A 22,483-nucleotide genomic window follows, 5' to 3' on the forward strand; every position below is an offset into this window, starting at 1 on the left:
CTCTCAACCACTGCACCACCAGGGAAGCCCTTTTTCTAGATTTTTTTGATGATGGCCATTCTGACCCGTGTGAGGTGATCTCATCGTGGATTTAATTTGCATTTTCCTGTGATTAACGATGTTGAGTGTCTTTTTATGTGCCCACTGGCTATCTGCATGTCTTCTTTGGAAAAATATGTGTTGTATTGCTCTTAACTCTTAATGATATATAGCAGGATATATCAGCAAACAGTAGGGGAATGGCTGAGGCTAAAAACATTATTACTTGTACAAGGTGTTACTTGGAAGAACCTACTCTCTCACTTCTTGGGTGAAAAAGTAGGGATAGAGTTTTGTAGGATGATTGGCTTATGATTTTGGAGGGGTTGATACAGAACTTTAAAAATTATTTATAATAATAATATAAATACTTATACATGATTAAAAACAAAAAGAAGGGTTTTAATTAATAGTGCAGTGCTCCTCCCTGACCACTTTTCTCATTCCCTAAACATAATCATTGTTACCAATTACTGTGTGTAAGCTCCCTTCCCGAAGATCTTTACAGCTATAAATGTAGATACACACTCATGGAAAAATACTTCTCTGCACTTTGCTTTCTTTATTTAATACTGTATCTTGGAGCTTTCTCCCATGTCAGTATATAGGCTTATGCCATTCTTTTGTTCAAAATAGACTTAATTTTTTAATATCAGTTTTAGGTTCACAGCAATGTTGAGCAGAAGGTATAGAGTTTTCTCATATACCTCCTGCCCCCGCACATGCACAGCCTCCCTCATTACCGACACCCACCCCCGCACAAGAATGCTACCTTCGTTACAATTGATTAACCTATATTGACAATATTATTATCACCCAGAGTCCATAGTTTACATTACGCTTCACTTTTGGTGGTGTACATTCTGTGGGTTTAGACAAAGGTTTAATGACATGCATCCACCATCAGAGTATCATACAGAGTATTTTCACTGCCCTAAAAATCCTCTGTGCTCCACCTAGTCATTCCACCCCATACAGCCCGTGGCAACCACTGATCCTTTTACTGTCTTAATGTTTTTCTAGAATGTCAGATAGTTGGAATCATACACTGTGTTACTTTTACAATTGGCTTCTTTCACTGAGTATGGGCATTGAAGGTTCCTCTGTGTCTTTTCATGGCTTGATTGCTTATTTACTTTTAGCACTGAATAATATTCCATTGTCTTGGATGTAACACAGTTTATTTATCCACTCACTTACTGAAGGACATCTTGGTTGCTTCCAAGCTTTGGCAATTATGAATGAAGAAATTATAAACATCCTTGTGTAAGTTTTTGTTTGGACATAAGTTTTTAACTCCTTTGGGTAAACACGAAGGAGCAGAATTGCTGGATCATATGGTATGTATGTTTTGTTAGAAACCACCAAACTGTCTTCCAAAGTGACTGTACCATTTTGCATTCCTAGCAGTAATGTGATTTCCTCTTGCTCCACATCCTTATCAGTGCTTGCTGTTGTCTGCGTTCTGGACTTTTGGCCATTTGGATGTTTTAATTCGATTTTCCCTAATGATATGATGTGTAACATGTTTTCATATGCTTATTTGCCATCTGTCTATCTTCTTTGGCGATGTGTATGTTAAGGTCTTTGGCCCGTTGTTTTTTTCTTGCTCAGCTTTTCTTTATGTGTATAGTTTTAGAGAAACGTTCCAACAAGACATACACCAACTCTGACTCACATGGTTCATATCTTTATTTTTTCTTTATCTCTTTTTTCCCCAGCATTTTGACATATAATTGACAATGTGATGATTTGGTACATGCATATATTGTGAAATGATTACCATGATAACATTAGTTAACAGCTCCTCACCTAATTACCATTTTGTGTGTGTGTCCGGTGAGAACATTTAAGATCTACCCTCTTAGCAATAGTGTATTATATACCTGAAAATTGCTAACTATTGTCACCTATATTATTGTCTAATAATACTATATTAGATCCCTAGAACTGATTCATCCTTTAACTGGAAGTTTATACCCTATGACCAACATCTCCCCATTTCCCCCACCCCTGCAGCCCCTGGCAACCACCATTCTACTCTGTTTCTATGAGTTTGGCTTTTTTAGACTCCACATGCAGGTGAGATCATACAGTATTTGTCTTTCTCTGTCTGACATATTTCACTTAGCGTAATACCCTCTTAGATATATCCATGTTGTTGAAAAGGCAGAATCTCCTTCTTTTCAATGGCAAATAAGATTCTATGGTTTGTATACACCACATTTTCTTTATCCATTCATCTGTCAATGGTAGTTTCCATGTCTTGGCTGTTGCGAATAATGCTGCAATGAGCGTGGTGTGGGGGGTGCAGATATCTCTTTGAGATAGTGATTTCATTTCCTTTGGCTATATACCCAGAAGTGGGATTTGCTGGATCATAATTCTCTTTTTCATTTTTTGAAGACCCACTGTTTTCCATAGCGGCTGAACCAATTTACCTCCCACCAGTGGTGCATAAGGATTCCTTTTCTCCACATCCTCACCAACACTTAGCTCTTGTTCTGTTCACTCTAGCCATTCTGACAGGTGTGAGGTGATAACTCATCGTGCTTTCAATATGCATTTCCCTGGTGATTAGTGTTGTTGAGCGTCTTTTCATATACCTGTTGGCCATTTGTATATCTTCTTTGGAAAACATCTTTTCATATGGCTGGGCCTGGATCCCAGGTCTGCAGGAGAAGACTAGTCACCAGGGACCCTTGGGATGTGGCCCATTTTTAATGGGGTTCTTTGTTTTCTTACTGTTAAGTTTTAAATGTTCTTTGTATATTTTGGATAACGGTCCTTTATTAGATGTGCCTTTGGTAAATATTTTCTCCCAGTCTGTGGCTTGTCTTTTCATTTTTTGGCAGTGTCTTTTGCAGAGCAGAATTTTTTGATTTAAATGAAATCCACTTATCAATTTTTCCTTTCATGGTTGTATCTAACAAGTCATCACCAAACCCAAGTCATCTATATTTTCTGCTGTGTTAATCTTCTAGGAGTTTTATCACTTTGTGTTTTATATTTAGGTCTGTGATCCATTTTGACACTGATGCAAGAAATTGAAGACTACACAAAGAGATGGAAAGATACACCGTGTTCTGGGTATCAGTATTCTGTTTAACAGTATTATTAAAATGATGATACTACCCAAGGCAGTCTACCAGTTCAGTGCAATCCCTATCAAAATACCAATGGCATTTTTCACAGAACTAGAACAAATAATTTTAAAATTTGTATGGAAACACAGAAGACCCCAAGTAGCCAAAACAATCTTGAGAAAGAAGAACAGAGCTGGAGGAATCATGCTTCCTGACCTCAGACTATACTACAAAGCTACAGTAATCAAAACAGTATGATGCTGGCAGAAAAGCAGACACATAGATCAATGGAAGAGAATAGAGAATCCAGAAATAAACTCATACACTTATGGTCAATTAATCTATGGCAAAAGAAACATGAATATATGATGAAGAAAAGACAGTCTCTTCAATAAGTGGTGCTGGGAAAACTGGACATCTGCATATAAAAGAATAAAATTAGAACATTCTCTAATGCTATATGCAAAAATAAACTCAAAATGGATTTAAGACCTAAATGGAAGACCATATACTGTAAAACTCCTAGAGGAAAACATAGGCAGAACACTCCTTCTCGTAAATCGCAGGAATATTTTTTTGGATCCGTCTACTAAAGTAAAGGAAATAAAAGCAAAAATAAATGGAACCTAATTCAACTTAGTTCCCTTTGCTGTGCAAAAGCTTTTATCAACAAAACAAAAAGACAATGTACTATGATCCATTTTGAGTTAATGTTTGTGAAGGGTGTAAGGTCTGTGTCTAGATTTTTTCCCCATGCGGTTGTCCAGTTGTTCTAGCACCATTTGTTGAAAAGACTATCTTTTCTCCATTGTATTGCCTTTGCTCCTTTGTCAAAGATCAGTTGACTGTATTTATGTTGGTCTATTTCTGGGCTCTGTATTCTGTTCCATTGATCTGTCTGTTGCTAATGCCACACTATCTTGATTACTATAACTTTATAGTAAGTCTTGAGGTTGTGTAGTTGTCAGTCCTCCAACTTTGTTCTTTTCATTCAGTATTGTATTGGCTATTCTGCCTTTTTTTCCTCTCCATATAAACTTGATCAGTTTGTCAATCACAAGATCATTTGCTGACATTTTGATTGTGATTGCACTGAGTCTATAAATCAAATTAGGAAGAACTGAAATCTTGACAGTATTGAGTCTTCCTATCCATGGAATATCTCTCCATTTATTTAGTTCTCTTCTGATTTCTTTCATCAGAGTTCTGCAGTTTTCTTTATATAGATCTTGTGCAAATTTTGTTAGATTTATATCAGGTGTTTATTGGGGGGGGCGCTAATGTAAATGGTGTTGTGTTTTTATTTCAAATTCCATTTGTTCATTGCTGGTACATAGGAAATTGATTGACTTTTGTATTAACCTTATACCCTTGCTGTAGTTACTTATTAGTTCCAGGAGTGTTTTGTTTTGGGTTGTTTTTTGGGGGGTTGGATTATTTTGTATGATCATGTCCTCTGCAAACAAAGACAGTTTTATTTCTTCCTTCCCAATCTTTATACCTTTTTTTCCCTTTTCTTACTGAAGTAGCTGGGACTGCCAGTATGATGTTGAAAAGCAGTGGTGAGAAGGGACATCATTGCCTTGATCCCGATCTTTTAAAGCTTTGGTTTCTCACCCTTAAATATCATGTTAGCTGTAGGTTTTTTGTAGATACTCATTGTCAAGTTGAGGAAATTGCCTTCTAGTCCTAGTTTACTGAGAGTATCCCATTCTTTTAAACAGCTACAGGACATTTTATTGTATTGAAGAACCATATTTACCATATTTAATTCAACTATTCTTCTTTGAACACTTGGTCTGTTTCCATTTCTTTTTGCTGTTGTAAGCAGTACTGCTATGAACATCCTGTACATAACTCTTTGGGCACATGTATAAGTATTTTTCTGTAACACGTACCTGGAAGTACAATTGTTGGAATAAGAAATATGCGTATTTAAATTATTTTAATTCTTTAAATGTTTAAACAGTTACAGACCTGCAGGAAACTTGCAAGTACAGTACACGGAACTCTTTTCCCCCCAATAATTTAAGAATATGTTACCATGCCCTATCATCCCTTCTCCCACAGCATACTTCAGAGTCCATTTCCTACAGACATCCTTTTGTATATCATCAATGTAACCATCTGAATCAGAAAATTAATATTGATCCGTTAATACTACCTAATCCTAAGACTTCATTCAAGTTTCACCAGTTGTTCCAGTTATATCTAATACAAGGAATTCCCATTTACTATTCACCTAGATTTCCCAGTTTTACCACATTTGCTCTGGTGTGTATATGTATCTCCAAATACCTTTCTTCTGAATAATTTCAGAATCAGTCCCAAACACGATGCCCATTACCTCTTGATACTTCAGTGTGCGTTTCTTAAAAACAAGGACACCCTCCTCCACAACCAGAGTATGTCCATCAAGATCAGGAAATTGACAGTGATCCAGTATTACCATCTAGTCCACAGACCTCATTCAGATTTCACAGATTGTCCCAATGATGATCTTTATAGGTTCAGGATCCAATCCAGGAACACCTGTTGGATTTAGCTGTCATGATTTCCCTGATCTCAGGGACTGCGGTCTCTCAGTGCTTATTCAATGCTGAAAGCTGTTGCTTTGTGTTTTGTCTATTTTATGGTTGTTTACGATGGGAAAGCTAATCTAATACCAATTATTTCATCATAGCAAGAAGCAAAAGTCTACTTTAGAAGCTGGATTATTAAGTGTAAGACTTTTATTTTATTGGTGGATTATATGCTTTATTCCCATAAAATATTGCTCTCTTCCTGTTTAGAGGTTTGGGTCTTAAATTTTATCTTTGTCTTATATTAATATTGTCTCCTTCCTGTTAGCATTTGCCTGATATATTTCTCTATTTTATATACACATATATATGTTTGTTTATGTATATATGTTTTGTTTTCGGTGTATATTTTGTCAACAGCATATAGTAATTTTTTATCCCATTTATCTTTTTAAAAAAAATTTATTTGGCCACGTTGGGTCTTCTTTGCCCCGCGCGGTCTTTCTCTAGTTGTGGCAAGCAGGGGCTACTCGTCATTTTGGTGCGCAGGCTACTCTTCGTTGCGGTGCGCGGGCTTCTCATTGCGGGGCTTCTCTTGTTGCAGAACACGGGCTCTAGGTGCGCGGGCTTCAGTAGTTGTGATGCACGGGCTCAGTAGTTGTGGCTCGTGGGCTCTAGAGCGCAGGCTCAGTAGTTGTGGCGCATGGGCTTAGTTGCTCCGCGGCATGTGGGATCTTCCTGGACCAGGGCTCGAACCGTGTCCCCTGCATTGGCAGGCGGATTCTTAACTGCTGCGCCACCAGGGAAGTACCCCGTTTATCTTTTGATAGGAGATTTATTCTATTTACACTCACTTTTTACTGATATGATTGTACATATTCTTATGTTAAAGTCCATGTTTTCTATTTAACATGTTTTTGTTTCTTTTTTCCGTTTGGTGACTTTTGTTGGATTGAATTTTAGTTGTTGGTGTTGACCTTTCTCTTTTTTTCTTGAATAAGTTAGAGGTTATATATCCTATAACTCTTCTTTTAGTGATTACCTATTTTTTTTTGCTATATAAAATGTATTTTTAAAAATAAACTTTTTAAGAACAGTTTTAGATTTACAATGCAAAGCTAGTGCAAAGAGTTCTAATGTGCTCTACACCCAGTTTCCCTCATTATTAACATTTTATATTAGCATGGTACGTTTGTCACAATTAATGAACCAACACTGACACACTATTATTAACTAAAGTCCATACTCTATTCATACTTCCTTAGTTTTTACTTAAAGTCGTTTTTTTCGTTCTAGGATCCAATCAAGGGTACCACATGTCTTTCCATCATTACATCTCCGTAGGCTCTTCAGGCTATGCCAGTTTCTCAAACTTTGTTTTTGACAGCCTTGACAGTTTTGAGGAGTATTAGTCAGGTATTTTGTCGGATGCCCCTCAACTGGAATTTCTCTGATGTTTTCCTTATGATTATACTGGGGTTATAGAGTTACACTTCCTTGAGAGGAAGACCACACAGGTATAGTGCCCTTCTCATCCCATCATATCAAGGGAATATAGTATCAATATGACTCATCACTGTTAAAGTTAACCTTGATCGCCTGGCTGATGTAGTGTTTGTCAGGTTTCTCCACTGGTTTCTCCCCACCTTCTCATACTGTAATCTTGGAAGGAAGTCAACATTTATGGAGAGGAGAGATAGCTACATAAATTAATTTGAATTCTTCTATTCTCTCCTTTTTATGTTTTTGTTCAATTATTTATATCAGCCTGGACTCATGGAAATTTATACTTAGGGTCATAATCCAATACCACTTTATTTTGCTGCTTAAAATTGTTCCACCTTTAGCCATTGAGAACTCTTTCAGTCAGTCCTGTGGTCCTTTGACATATACCAACCAATATCAATATATTTTAAAGTACTTCCTCGCACTGTAAGATGCTTCAAACTCATCTAGATATTTCCTGCCCCAATTCTAGAATCAGCCATTTCTCCAAGGAGCTCTGGTTCCATTTATTGGAGAATGGTATTTAGAAACCAAGATCTGGGTGCTCGGTGTGTTCATTGCTACTGGGGTGCTGTTGCTTCTAGGTCTGACAGAGCAAGGGAATATATATCTGCATACTAACCCATGTATATACACGTTTATGAATATTTCTATATGTAACCATCTGTATATATATTAAGCTAAATGTGGTTCATCCTGAGGTCTCCAACTCTGATCCACTATCACATGGGTCATTCTAGCCTTCTCTTCTTATCTGTAACCTCCCTCTCCAACAGTGAGAAACCTGGCTTCTATAATCCACTGTCCACTTACTTATTTGTTCAACTTCGGTATACATGCATAGTGGTTTGCTTGAGAGTTAATGTATATATCCCGGTGGGAAACTACATGCCCATCTAGAGGGAATGAAAGCTGTCAAGTTCAATAGCAGTCAGGGTTGGGCAGATGGGTCCACTTCTGAGGACAAATTCTCTTGTGAAAAACTCTTCCCCAGTGCCTTTTTAGTTATGTGTAATTAGTCAGAGATACTAGTCTAGGTGTAGTTGCTGGGATTGGGGGGAAGGTGCCCTGGGTTGCCAAAATGCAGAGCAGCCTTTATGTGAGAGCTGGGATGGGGTGAAAGAACTTGCCCATTATCAATGGAGTTTTGGGGCTCTGATACTCCCTGTTGCAAAAGTCATACTATAAAGTTTTTTTAAATAAGATTGTACTTCATGTTTCATACAGTTGAGCCTTCAGCCTTCAAGTAGACTGAAGACTGTTTGTTTTGCTGTTGTTGTTTTGGTAGCAATAGGTTGCTTGTCGAAGGATAACAATTCAGTATATCTTTGGGTGGTTTCAACTGATTTCCTTTTGTGGCAGTATCTTCAGGACACTGTCTAAAGGGAAGTGACCGTTACGAGAGTATTTCAGTATTATTTTGTGTTTTGCAAAGATAGTTACATTCAAAAATCTTTTTTTTTTTTTAATTTTTAGGATCTGGGGACGTTGGTTTCAGTCTGGAGGATGCATTGGAAGAAACTTCCTCAGTGAAGCGTGAGTAGTAAATCAAACTATTAAAAGCAAATAATAATAATGCTTAATATGCACTACCCATTCAGAATACACATTCAGGGAAAACAATAGATGGCCTGTATTTCACCTGATCCGATGTAACATGTTTATCATAAATTGCATTATTTAAAGAAAATCTGAATATTTAAAATCCTTTGTTTCCTTTGTGGAGAATACCAAAAATGTACAATAACTGATACAGGATTTTCTCTGGCTCAAGTCATAGCCTTTACTGGTGTGACACCTCAGCAGTGGCCTCCAAGGACTATCTTTTTCTAGCTCAGAAAAAGATACTTGGAAATGAATAAAGGATTTGTTTCTCCTTTTAGATCTTTTTATAACAGGTATTCTTAGAACCGTATCTACAGGTAACCTCTCAAATGCTAAGCTTTGTCATCAGTTTCTCTTTACATCTTTTTGAGAAAACAATTTAAACCATTCTTTTAAAAAAAATGCATGAATGCTTAGAAAGTAAAGTTGATATTTCCATTGATCCCTCCCCATCCTACAACACCCACGCCCATCCCAAGAGGGAGCTGCCTAAGTCAGTTTAAGATATGCTGGTCTCAACTAGTTTTCTCTGCTGTTGTGAACATCTGCACTCATAGATTATTTGGTGATTTTGTTTTACATAACGTGTAGGGCTTCTTTTTCATTTCAGTTATATGTATTTAGCAACTTTTAAAAAAACGGAATATGTATTGAAGACCTGAGTGAATATAGCTATCTATGTTAGTTTCCTTTCTTACAGGCAGCTGTAACAAAGTACCACAGACTGGGTGGCCTAAAACCACAGAAATTTATTCACTCACAGTTCTTGAGGCCAGAAGTCCAAAATCAAGGTGTCGGTAGGACCATACGCCTGCTTGAATGCTCTAGGGGAAGAATGCTTCCTTGCCTAGCCTAGCTTCTGGCGGCTCCAGGTGGTCCTCGGCTTGCAGCTGCATGGCTTCAGTCTCTGCCTCCGTCTTCACTTGCCCTTCTCCTTGTGTGTGTGACTTCTCCTCTTCAGTCTCTTATAAGGACACTTTTTGTTGGTTTTAGAGCCCATCTGGATAATCTTGAATGACCTCATCTCAAGATCTTAATTACATCTGCAAAGACCCTTTTTCCAAATAAGGTCACATTCATAAGTTCTGGAGCTTAGGACTTGGCTATATATTTTGGGGGCCACTATTCAACACACTATATTATCTATATATCTATATTTTTATACCTATATCTCATTCACAAACGTATGCTTCATGGAGCTGGCATTCCAGTGGTGTGGCTTTGGCCATGGCCAGTGATGCCACTTCTTACTGGCAGGCATGTGGTTTGTTTCTGTTTTGCACAATTACAAATGGGACTTCAGTGAACATGCTTGTCTATTTCCTTCGTGTCCAAGTATAATGAAACTATCAGGCCAAAGGGTATATGTATTTTATATTTTAATAGATTTTGACAAATTGTTTCGAAAATGCATGTGCCATTGTGTATTCCCACTGATGCTGTTACAAGGGTATGTTTTCCCCCCAGACCCGTACCATCGCCAGATTTTACCAATCAAAAACATTTTACCAGTATGATGGATAAAAAAATCATATATTTTTTTGCCATTTGCATTTTCCTCTTGGTGGATTGTCTGTTCATATCCTTTCCCCATTTTCTGCCAGGTTGCTTGTCTTTTTTTTTTTTTAATGAGTTTGAGAGGTCTCTTTGTATATTCAGGACTGACAAAGGCAGGGGCTCTGGAGTTAGACTGCCTGTGTCTGAACCCTGCCTCTGCCACTTATTAACTGTTACCTTGGGTGAGTTATCTGACTTCTTTGCACCTCAGTTTCCTCATCTGTTGCATGAGGTTAATAATAATAAATTAATAATAATTGTAAGGGTTAGATAAGATGGCCCCAATGAAGTGTTCAGCAGAGGACTCAGTACAAGGTGAGCGCACAGTGTCAGCCATTATTATTGTTCTTTGACTGATTTCATTGGACTGACTTACTGCAGCTGGGTCTGTGGTGTAAGAGTCAGGCATACGTGAGGAATGCTCACCTGCTTAAATTGATCAACAAATTCAACATAATTCCCGTCAAACTTCCAGATAGAATTTTTGCAGACAAGCAGATCCTAAAATACATATGGAAATTCATGGAGCCCGGAATAGTCAAAACAATCTTGAAAGAGAAGAAAAAGTTGGAGGACTCACACTTCTAAATTTCAGAACTTAACTACAAACGTGCAGTAATCAAGATAGTGTGGTACTTATCATAAAGATAGACATAGAGCTCAATGGAATAAAATTGAGAGTCTAGGGCTTCCCTGGTGGCGCAGTGGTTGAGAGTCCGCCTGCCGATGCAGGGGACGCGGGTTCGTGCCCCGGTCCGGGAAGATCCCACATGCCGCGAAGCGGCTAGGCCCGTGAGTCATGGCCGCTGAGCCTGCGCGTCCGGAGCCTGTGCTCCGCAACGGGAGAGGCCACAGCAGTGAGAGGCCCGCGTACCGCAAAAAAAAGAGGCCCGCGTACCGCAAAAAAAAAAAAATTGAGAGTCTAGAAATGAACCATTACATCTATGGCCAGTTGACTTTTGACCAAGATGCCAAGACTATTCAATGGGGGAAGAATGGCGTCTTCAATAAATGGTGCTGGGACAATTGGATATCCACACGCAAAAAATGAATTTGGATCCCTGCCTTATACATTACACAAAAATTAACTCAAAATGGATCACATACCTAAAAATGAACTTCTAAGAGCTTTATAGTTTTGTGTGTGGTGTGAGGTGAGAGCCTTGAGCATTTTCAGGTCTTTCCTGAACATGTCCACAGTCCTATACATGCAGGTGGCCTTTTAGATTCCCAGGAAAATAAATATACTTAATTTATTAGCAGTGATGGTTTTAATGAAATTGTTTAACATTTCCAAAATCAAACGTGACCAAACAAACACAGTAAGTATAAACAGACCCCTAACTAGTAAATTTGTTAATTTCCTGATGGAGGACTTTTTAATATTTATATCCCTTTGTCAACTGTGCACTGGCTCTTCTGATCTTCATCAGCATGCATGAGCCAGTGTGTCTGGGACCTGTAGGACCACCAGCACGTGGTGTCTTCGGTTGAATGACATCCTTCAAGACCACATCGCTCTGCCATCCTTTTTTTCTATCTTGGCTGCTTTCACTTAGCGTAACACTTTCAAGGTTCACCATGTTGCTTTCAGAATTTGCCCCTCCCTCTCACCTGCCTTCACTCCCCACTTCCCTCCATCTCTCCCCTCATCTCTCCCTTTTTCTCTCTGTGTGCAATCATCTCACAGGGGGAACCCACTTCTGCCTTTGCCGAATCAAGCTTCTTATGAGTGCCCTGATTTTCTCCAAATGCCACGGCACTGTCGTTAAGCCACACGCAGGGGTGCGGCACACCTTACAAAGAGGTGCTCCGGGCAGGAGTGCAGTGTTGCAGGCAGCGTTTGCTGAGCATCAGAGAAGCCTTTCTAAGTTTTGTCATTTTGAGCAAGGCTTCACAGGAACAGATGTCTTTATTTTAGGAGCTCTTTGCTTTGATGACGGTGACCTACTATTCTAATTCCTTGATAAGTAGCTAGACTTTGCTCATCTCAATTATGGATGATAATAAATCCCATTTAAAGGCTCACAACAAGAAAATCTGTAGTTAATGGTATCTTAAAAGTACACAAATCCAAGGTCATGCTCTGTGTCACTGCAGGCTCAGGCTCTGGCAGAGCATCGGGTTCCCTAGACATGTAAGGAGCGCATTCTCTTGAACCGGCACCTGCAGATCTTCCGAGAAACCAGGCTCCTCAGAAACTGTGAGTAGTAGGGCAGAGGTCCACAAAGCTATCGTGATCAAGACAGTGTGGCACAGCATAAGGATAGAACAGAAATCAGAGTCCCCCAAGTAAACCCTTCACATCTACGTTCAGTTGATTTTTTTTTAAAGCTGGAAAAAGAAATATTTTTACACAAGCACTGCATGAAGCATACGGATTTTAAGCTAATATTATATAAGTGGCAATTGCTTTTCTGAAAGTTGCACAAATAATGGTTTCAGTAATGTCATTTCCCTTTCCTAACTATACATATCACCATAATATAAGGTATACATAAGGAGCCCCATTTAGACAGGTAAGCTGTACTTCTTCGTATTATAGGTGCAAAGTCAAATGGAAATTACAGATATAAAACCATCTCTAAACTGATGATCTAGATTTAAAAACTACATAATGACAACAGATTATCACTTGTGGTTCCCTTACCGTAAAAATCCATCCACTGGTGTGGCCTCCACATTGAAGTATGCATTCGTGTACCCAAAGCCTTCACAAAGAGTGAAGGAAGTATGATCATTTTAAGAGAAAGACTTTCCGTATTCTCAACTTTTACTAAAACTGAATTGTGGTAGAATGCACGTGCAGTTGTGATGATACCCCCCTTTCCCACCCTCCCCTCTTTGTAAGTATTCTATTGAAGTAAAATTCACGTAACATAAAATTAGCCATTTTAGAGCGAACAATTCAGTAGCATTTTAAGACGTTCACCGTGGTGCAACCACCACCTCTATCCAGTCCTAAAACATTTCCATTACTCCAGAGTAAGAACCCTTACCCATTAAGCAGTTTCTTCTCATTTCTCCCTCCCCCTAGCCCCAGACAATCATCAGTCTACTTTCTGTATCAGTTGACTGATCTCTCCAAGATATTTCATATAAATAGTATCATATAATGCGGAACCTTTTGTCTTTGGCTTCTCTCACATAGCATAATGTTTTGGAGGTTCATCCACCTTATAGCGTGTATCAGTGTTTCATTCCTTTTTATGTCTGAGTAATATTCCATTGTATGGATAGACCACAGTTTTATCTATTCATCAGTTGATGGACGTTTGACTGTTTCCATCTTTTGGCTATTATGAAGAATGCTGCTACGAACATGCACGTACATGTTCTCGTTTGCATGTACATGTTCTTGTTTGAATACCTGCTTTTAATTCTTTAGGGTGTATACCCTGGGAGTGGAATCACAAGGCCATATGGTCATTCTGTGTTTAACTTTTGGAGGAACTGCCAAACTTTTTTCCATAGTCGCTGTACCATTTTACACTCCTACCAGCAGTGTATGAGGATTCCAATTTTTCCACATCCTCACCAGCTTATTTTCCTTTTTTCCCCCAGACTTTTGTACCCTTTGACTGACACCTCCTCCATTTCCCTCTCCCCCAAGCCCCTGGTGACCACCATTCTACTCTCTGTGAATTTGACTATTTTAGATTCCTCATAAAAGTAGAGTCACGTAGTATTCTTTTGTGTCTGGCTTCATTTAGCATGATGTCCTCCAAGTCCATCCATGTTGTCCCAAAGGGCAGGATTTTCTTATTTTTTAAGGATGAATAATATTCCATTGCATGTATGTTCCACGTTTTCATTATCCAGTCATCCATCAATGGACACTTGAGTTGTTTCCATATTGTGGCTATTGAGATTAATGCTACAGTGAACTTGGACATGTTGTTACCTCTTTGAGATCCTTATTTCATTTCCTTTGGATATATACCCAAAAGTAGGATTGCTGGATCAAATGATAGTTTTTTTTTTTTAATGTTTACTTATTTTTTATTTATTTATTTTTGGCTGCGTTGGGTCTTCATTGCTGCGTGGGCTTTCTCTAGTTGCAGAGAGCGGGGGCTACTCTTCGTTGTGGTGCACAGGCTTCTCATTGCTGTGGCTTCTCTTGCAGAGCACGGGCTCTAGGCACGTGTGCTTCAGTAGTTGTGGCTCACGGGCTCCAGTAGTTGTGGCTCGTGGGCTCCAGTAGTTGTGGCTCACGGACTCTAGAGCGTAGGCTCAGTAGTTGTGGCGCACGGGCCTAGTTGCTCCGCAGCATGTGGGATCTTCCCGGACTAGGGCTCGAACCCATGTCCCCTGCATTGGCAGGCGGATTCTTAACCACTGCACCACCAGGGAAGTCCCCAAATGATAGTTCTGTTTTTCATTTTTTTGAGGACCCTCCATACTGTTTTCCATCGTGGGTGTACCATTTTACATTCCCACCGACAGTGTAGGAGGGGCTCCTTTTTCTCCACAACCTCATCAACACATTATCTTTTGTTTCTTTGATAGTAGTAATCCCAACAGGTATGAGATGATGTCTCATTGTGGTTTTGATTTGCATATCCCTGATGATTAGTGATGTTGAGCATCTTTTCATGTACCTGATGGCCATTTGTATGTTTTCTTTGGAGACATTTCTAAGTCCTTTGCCCATTTTTTAAAATTGAAGTATAGTAGTTGATGTACAATATTATGTAAGTTACAGGTGTACAGTTTAGTGCTTCACAGTTTTTAAAGGTTATACTCCATTTATAGTTATTATAGAATATTGGCTGTACTCCTTGTGTTGTACAGTATATCCTTGTAGCACATTTTATATATAATAATTTGCACCTCTTAGTCCCCTACCCCTATCTTGCCCCTCCCCCCTTCCTTCTCCCCACTGGTAACTACTAGTTCATTTTCTATATCTGTGAGTCTGTTTCTTTTTTAAGTGTTCACTAGTTTGTCGTATTTTTTAGATTCCACATATAAGTGCTATGATACAGTATTTGTCATTCAGTTATCATAAAACCCTCCAAGTCTTTCCATGTTGTTGCAGAGGGCAAAACTTCATTCTTTTTTATGGCTGAGTAGTATTCCATTTTGTGTGTGTGTGTGTGTGTGTATACACATCACTTCTTTTTCCATTCATCTGTTGATGGACACTTATATTGCTTCCATATTTTGGCAATTGTAAATAGTGCTGCTGTGAACGTTGTGGTGCATGTATCTTTTTGAATTAGTGTTTTGGGGTTTTTTTTGGATATATACCCAGGAGTGCAATTGTTGGGCCATATGGAAGTTCTATTTTTAGTTTTTTAAGAAACCTCCATACTGTTTTCCACAGTGGCTGGACCAGTTTACATCCCTACCAACAGTGTAGGAGGGTTCCCTTTTCTCCACATTGTTGCCAACATTTTTTGTGTGTGGTCTTTTTGATGATAGCCATTCTGACAGGTGTGAGGTAATATCTCATTGTGGTTTTGATTGGCATTTCCCTGATGATAAGTGTTGTTGAGCCTCTTTTCATGTGTCTGTTGGCCATCTGCATTTCCTCTTTGGAAAAATGTTCACTTCTTCCCATTTTGTAATCGGGTTGTTTGGTTTTTTTTGATGTTGAGTTGTATGAGCTGTTTGTATGTGTTGGCTGTTAATGCCTTATCGATCAATCATTTGCAAATATTTTCTCCCATTCAGTAGGTTGTCTTTTTGTTTTGTCAATGGTTTCCTTTGCTGTGACAGAAATTTTAATATGTTGTGTTCTTATTTTCATTCATCTCAAGTGTATTTTATGATTTCCCTGGTGATTTCTTCCCTGAACCATTGGTTATTAGGAGTGTGCTGTGTAATTGCCATATAGCTCTAATTGTAGGAACAGTTACAGCTAGTCTTTTTTGGGAGGCTTCATTATTTCTTATTTTTTTAACAACATAGTCTTGAAATTCAAGAAAAACTATTGGAAAACTCCTGTGTGGCACGCTACGTAATTGATGTGCAAGAAGTCCACAATTTTAAAGGAATATGGTTGAGCTGAAAGACCTAGTATTGACAGCAGTAACCACACTTATATACAATATTTTGTTGGTGTTGTAACCACTTTCAGCTGATGAGACACTCCCATACTCTACTGGGAACATAACGTCACTTCATCCCTGGGCAGTATTACCTGTGATTACGGTGCCGGGTTGAGAGTGGTGACAGCCAAGGCTTGGAGCTCTCAGGGGTTGTGCTCAAGCTCTGGGACCCCCTGAAGCATGTGGTCATCTCCTGTAGATCTGGGCTCAAGTCCCAGCTCCACTAATCACCAGATCAAATGTGGGATCATGTCCACCTCGCCACCCATCCTGTGAAGAAAAGCAAGCAGCACTCGTCTCATGTAAACCCTCTTACATGTCTTTGTCATCCTCAAGGTGGTTCTTCAGAGGCATTAGAGGGACCTCAGGACCAGGACAGGAGTGCTGTGCTCATGCTGTGACTTCCCTGAGCCGTGCGGTGGCTGCGGTGTGTGTTACTAATTGTGCTCCCCTTGCTGTCCCCCTTCCCCTTTAGAGAGATGGGACCGTGTCACCACCACAACCAGGAGACCGGGAGCGACCAGAGCTCCAGCAAAGCCTGCAGGTAACACGGCTGTTCTGAGGAGGGCACTAAGGAGGGACCCGGTGGAGCTCCTTCTGGGATAGTATCCAGTTGAACTACCCATAGTTTTAAGTCCTGTGTGTGTAATGCCAACCGAGACCTTCATCTGAACGCTGGGTTTAACTTAATAGAGTATGACCAGTCACTATGACTTCTGTGTGTTTTATGAAAAGCCCTGCTTGGGAGAATTTCAAGAGAAAAATGCATTTGGACTTCCTCCCCTTTTCAACCATTTTACACTCTAAAATCAGGGAAGATATAATTGTTTAGGTTTTATGAAGCCCATCAAACATTTTCTTTAGGCAGATGGAGCATTTTGAAATGGCATTTGCTTTACAGTGTCATCTTTCACTGAAGGATTTTGGAACTTGTTGCTTCTTTGTGACTCTTTCCTGGAGCTGTTTTAACTTTTCTCCAGATGGGCCATTTTACTATTCAGATATCTTCACTGATATAAAGAGAAACGTAGCCTTGGGGTGGGGAGCGCAGTCGTTGCTCCCATCTGGCAACTTGTTACTAGTACTTAAGGAGCATGCTACCGCGTTCCTTGAAGTGGATAGCTACCTTTCTTCTGAAGAGACAGTCATGACCCAGAAGAGTGAGTGCTGCTTTACAGTTTGCCCTCACGTCTTCACATCTGCAGCCTCAAAGAGGCGCACTGTGACCACGTAGCCTCCCTCTTGAGTGTCCAGTTTCTGACTCTATGCAGCTGGTTTTGAATCTTGGGTTAATACCTATAATCAGTGAGTTTACTGTTAAAATGGTCTGACTGCTGGCCTAAGCAAAGCATGTGTGGGAATACAAAGTAGTGGAAAATTGGTAAATATATTGCAAAGGCAGAAAGCAGTAACTTGCTCCATCCTGTTGGTATTTCCATTATCGGTGTCTGTAGGAGTCAGACCCCAATTTAAGTTTCTTTGTCTTAACTCATTGATTGCGCTGGTCAGCAGAGCCCACGAAGGTTGACTTGATTTTCTGGAATCTTGTACCCAGTTGCTAATCAGTTGGCTGTTTTTTTTTTTATGTTTTGGGGCTTCACTGAAGGTAGTAAATTTGACTTGGCCGATGCCTTGGATGATCAAGATCATGGCCACAGGAAGCCGAGTGCAGGAGGAGGAGGTAAGTCACAGCTGGTTGAAGGCACAGGCCAGTGCTATAGCTCCCCGGTCAGGGTGTAGATCATTAACTACAACAGCCCAGAGAGCCACTCCTGGCCTGGCAGAGCTGGGGGCACTTCAAAGCCCGGGAGAACCCTACAACAGTGGTTCTCAAGCGTTTAGGTCTCGGGACTCCTCAAATTATGGAGGATCTCTATTGAGGTGTGGGTCACGTCTATCAATATTTATCATCTTTGAACTTAAAACTGAAAAAAATTTTTAATATTTTTATTAATTTTAAATGAACAATAATACGGCCATAACTGTTAAGATAAATAGCATATTTTTATGGTAAATGACCATGCTTTTCCTAGTGGAAGAGCTGGGCTGTCACATCTGCTTCTAGATTCAATTGTTGTGTTGAAGTATATGAAGGAAATCTGGCTTCCTATAAATATACAGCTGGAAAATGGAGGAATATTTCAATCGACTTTTCATGTAATTATGGACATTCTTCTTTGATGCGACACAAAAATTCAGCCATTGGTTGTTTCTTACAGGTTAAGTGCAGTGTGGAGTATGAAACCGCATGAGGGAATCTTCCGTCCTTGACCCCAGTGACCCCCCTCTTATCCTTTGAATGGATCGTTTACTGGTCGTGTTTTGGGAGCATCGTGCACTGGTCCCTGGGAAAATGTCGGTGCCCTGCCTTATGCAGACCTTCCCGGTGCTGACGCATTCCATTCTACATCAGAACATCACATGTGTTACTACCACCATCCATCCCACTGGGCAAAGTCTTTAAGTATCGGGAAGCTGTCAAGCTCACAGTAGTAGTTTTTCAAAATTCTTAGCGTTGCTTGAAATCTTAAATTTTACCATTGGCAAAAAATACTGTTAGTTGTTTCCCTTGAAGTGAAGGGCTCACTTCGTTCATTTGCAAGAAAATGTCTGTCAGATATTCAAGTCAGTATAACCGTAGTCGTACTACTGAATCCTTCAAGGAAGAATCTTGTATGAGAGAAGTGGCTAGCACTGCTTAGAACTGATACAGTCGCGCAAATGCTTTTCCTGTGTCAACCTCTGTATTTTGAGGTGCCACAGAAAAGCTTTAAGCATACTTGCTGTTTTATCAGAATATTAGAAGGGCCCATTTTCATGAAAGTAATAATCTTTCTGCTCATATTCGTTTTCCAGTGCTGCCTAACGTATTACCACAAACTTGCTGGTTTAAAACAATTTTCAATTATTGGATTGGCCAAAAAGTTCGTTCGGGGTTTTTGGTGGTTTTTTTTTGGGAGGGGGCAATCCTATATTTTCTTTCTTTTTTTTTTTTTAGCATCTTTACTGGAGTATAATTGCTTTACAATGGTGTGTTAGTTTCTGCTGTATAACAAAGTGAATCAGCTATACGTATACATATATCCCCACATCCCCTCCCTCTTGCGGCTCCCTCCCACCCTCCCTATCCCACCCCTCTAGGTGGTCACAAAGCACCGAGCTGATCTCCTTGTGCTATGTGGCTGCTTCCCACTAGCTAGCTATTTTACATTTGGTAGTATTTATAAGTCCATGCCACTCTCTCACTTCGTCCCAGCTTACCCTTCCCCCTCCCCGTGTCCTCAAGTCCATTCTCTGCGTCTTAAATAAAGTCTGCGTCTTTATTCCTGTCCTGCCCCTAGGCTCTTCAGAACATTTTTTTTTTTTTTCTTAGATTCCATATATATGTGTTAGCATACGGTATTTGTTTTTCCCTTTCTGACTTACTTCACTCTGTAGGACAGACTCTAGGTCCACCCACCTCACTACAAATAACTCAATTTCGTTTCTTTTTATGGCTCGGTAATATTCCATTGTATATATGTGCCACATCTTCTTTATCCATTCATTGTCGATGGACACTTAGGTTAGTTCCGTGTCCTGGCCATTGTAAATAATGCTGCAGTGAACACTGGGGTGCATGTGTCTTTTTGAATTATGGTTTTCTCAGGGTATATGCCCAGTAGTGGGATTGCTGGGTCATATGGTAGTTCTATTTTCTGTTTTTTAAGGAACCTCCATACTGTTCTCCATAGTGGCTGTATCAGTTTACATTCCCACCAACAGTGGAAGAGTCCAACCCTATATTTTCTAAGTTTCTCTGTGCTGCTGAAGTCCAGATGTTTAACTGTCAAACCTTTTTTGACAAAATAACCTTGATTCTCAACTTTCCCTTTGGCTACTTTTATTTTTTGTACTTTATTTGTTTTTATTTATTTATTTTTGGCTGTGTTGGGTCTTCGTTGCTGCACGTGGGCTTTCTCTAGTTGTGGTGAGCGGGGGCTACTCTTCATGGTGGTGCATGGGCTTCTCACTGCAGTGGCTTCTCTTGTTGCGGAGCATGGGCTCTAGGCACACGGGCTTCAGTAGTTGTGGCTTGCGGGCTCTAGAGTGCAGGCTCAGTAGTTGCGGCACACGGGCTTAGTTGCTCTGCAGCATGTGGGATCTTCCTAGACCAGGGCTCAAACCCGTGTCCCCTGCATTGGCAGGCGGATTCTTAACCACTGCGCCACCAGGGATGTCCCCTTTGCCTACTTTTAACAAATTTATTTTTAGATAATTACAGATTTACATGTAGTTGTAGGAAATACTACAGAAAGAGCCGTTATTCCCTTCACCTAGTTTTCCCCAGTGGTAACATGTTGCAAATTGTACTATAATATCACAAACATTTTGTTTGTTTGTTTTTTAAAAGAACTCATGTATTTTTTAAAATTTGGTTTTTATTGAGGCAACATTGGCTTATAACATTATATAAGTTTCATGTGTACAACCTTATATTTCTACTTCTGTATACACTACAGGGTGCTCACCACCAAGAATTTAGTTTCCTCCATGACCATAGAGTTGATCCCCTTTACCCATTTCACACCCCGCCCCCACTCTGGTAATGCCTATTCTGTTCTCTGTATCTGTGTGTTTGTTTTTGTTTGTCACAACCATTTTATTCAGGTTTCCCAGTTTTTACTTGTACTCACTTCTGTGTGCGTGTGTGCTTAGTTTTTTGCAGTTTTATCACATGTGCAGGTTTGTGTATTTGCCATGATAGGCAGGCACAGAACAGTTCCATCATTATAACTATTGTTGTTGGGTGAACTGTTCTCTATATGTCACTTAGATCTTGATGGTTGGTTGTGTTTACTGGTTCTTCTACATCCTTGATGATTTTTTGTCTAATAGTTCTGTCAATTGCTGTGAGTAGGGTGTTGAATTCCCCAACTGTAGTTGTGGATTTGTACCTCCTCTTAGCTCTCTGTTTCCGCCTCATGTATTTTAAGTCTGCTTTTTTGGTGCATCCAAATTTAGGATCATGATGTCTTCCTGATAGGCTTATCCTCTTATCATTATGTCCCTTTTTTCTTCTCTAGCACTTTCCTTACTCTGAAATTTCCCTTATCCACTATTAATATAGCCACTTCTGCTTATTAAGTGGTGAGAGTGGGCAGCCTTGTCTTGTTCCTGATCTTAGTGGAAGTGCTCTCAGTTTGTCACCACTGAGGACGATGTTGGCTGTGGGCTTGTCATACATGGCCTTTGTTATGTGGAGGAAAGTTCCCTCTCTGCCCACTTTCTGCAGGTTTTCATCCTAAATGGGTGTTGTTGTTTTTTTTTTTTTATTACTGGTCACACGCACATTTAGACACCAGGACTGGAGAAGCTGTGGTTTCTTAAGGCTAAGTGGCATATCAGTAAACTTTCCTTATTTGTTTCCATTGAACCTTATTGGACTTTCTTACCCTTTGAATGAATCTTTTGCCCATTCATGATTTTGTAACGTCCTACATACATTTTCTGGAAAACACTAGTGTCCTGAGTTGTGTTGAGCTTTTAAATGATGACACCTCTCCTTATGCAATATTCAAATGTCATATTTGTTAATATCACCAGTGATCTGATAGGAAGAGTCTTTATTGGGAAGCTGACAGGCTCACGGTGCCAGTTACACATTTTCCAAAGCTGTGTATATTTTTTTGAAAGCTAAATTTTCTTATTGTCAGCTGATACTGTCGGTTGATTTCCTTGAATTGACAGGCTCATTTAATTCATTTTCAAAAAAATTTTTGGCAAATATTCAAATATGAATAGACACAGTTTGCTGTAATTTACTCTTTGAAATAAATTTGTTCTTCCATGAGAAAAGCAGCTAATTCAGCTGAAAACTGAAACAATCACACAAGTGACCTTCCTCAAGTCACCTGTGATGCTTTGGTGTGCAACAAAAATGCTTTAATAAAAAAAAAATGCTTTAATAATCCTTCCCATTTCATAACACAGAATGTTAAAATGTTGATATACTCGAGGTTGAGCGCTAATGAAATATTTTTGCTACTCCCTCCTATTAATTTTATATTGCCTCATAATCAGGTAGCATAAATTATTGAGTTAAAACAATTTCCATTCATTCTCTTATTTT

General features: G+C 39.5%; 1 protein-coding gene across 1 annotated transcript in view; it reads left to right on the top strand.

The window, feature by feature from the left end:
• Positions 1-22,483, top strand: part of CD99L2 (CD99 molecule like 2) — an 87,580-nt gene that overhangs the window by 24,535 nt on the left and 40,562 nt on the right. The window contains exons 2-4 of the mRNA XM_024740682.1: positions 8,630-8,689; positions 16,847-16,915; positions 17,978-18,052. Of these exons, the coding sequence (XP_024596450.1) occupies positions 8,630-8,689; positions 16,847-16,915; positions 17,978-18,052 (204 nt within the window). The remainder of the gene's footprint in view (positions 1-8,629; positions 8,690-16,846; positions 16,916-17,977; positions 18,053-22,483) is intronic.

Source organism: Neophocaena asiaeorientalis, unplaced genomic scaffold, assembly GCF_003031525.2.
Source record: "Neophocaena asiaeorientalis asiaeorientalis breed wild unplaced genomic scaffold, Neophocaena_asiaeorientalis_V1.1 scaffold823, whole genome shotgun sequence".
In the NCBI taxonomy this organism is placed as follows: domain Eukaryota; kingdom Metazoa; phylum Chordata; class Mammalia; order Artiodactyla; family Phocoenidae; genus Neophocaena; species Neophocaena asiaeorientalis.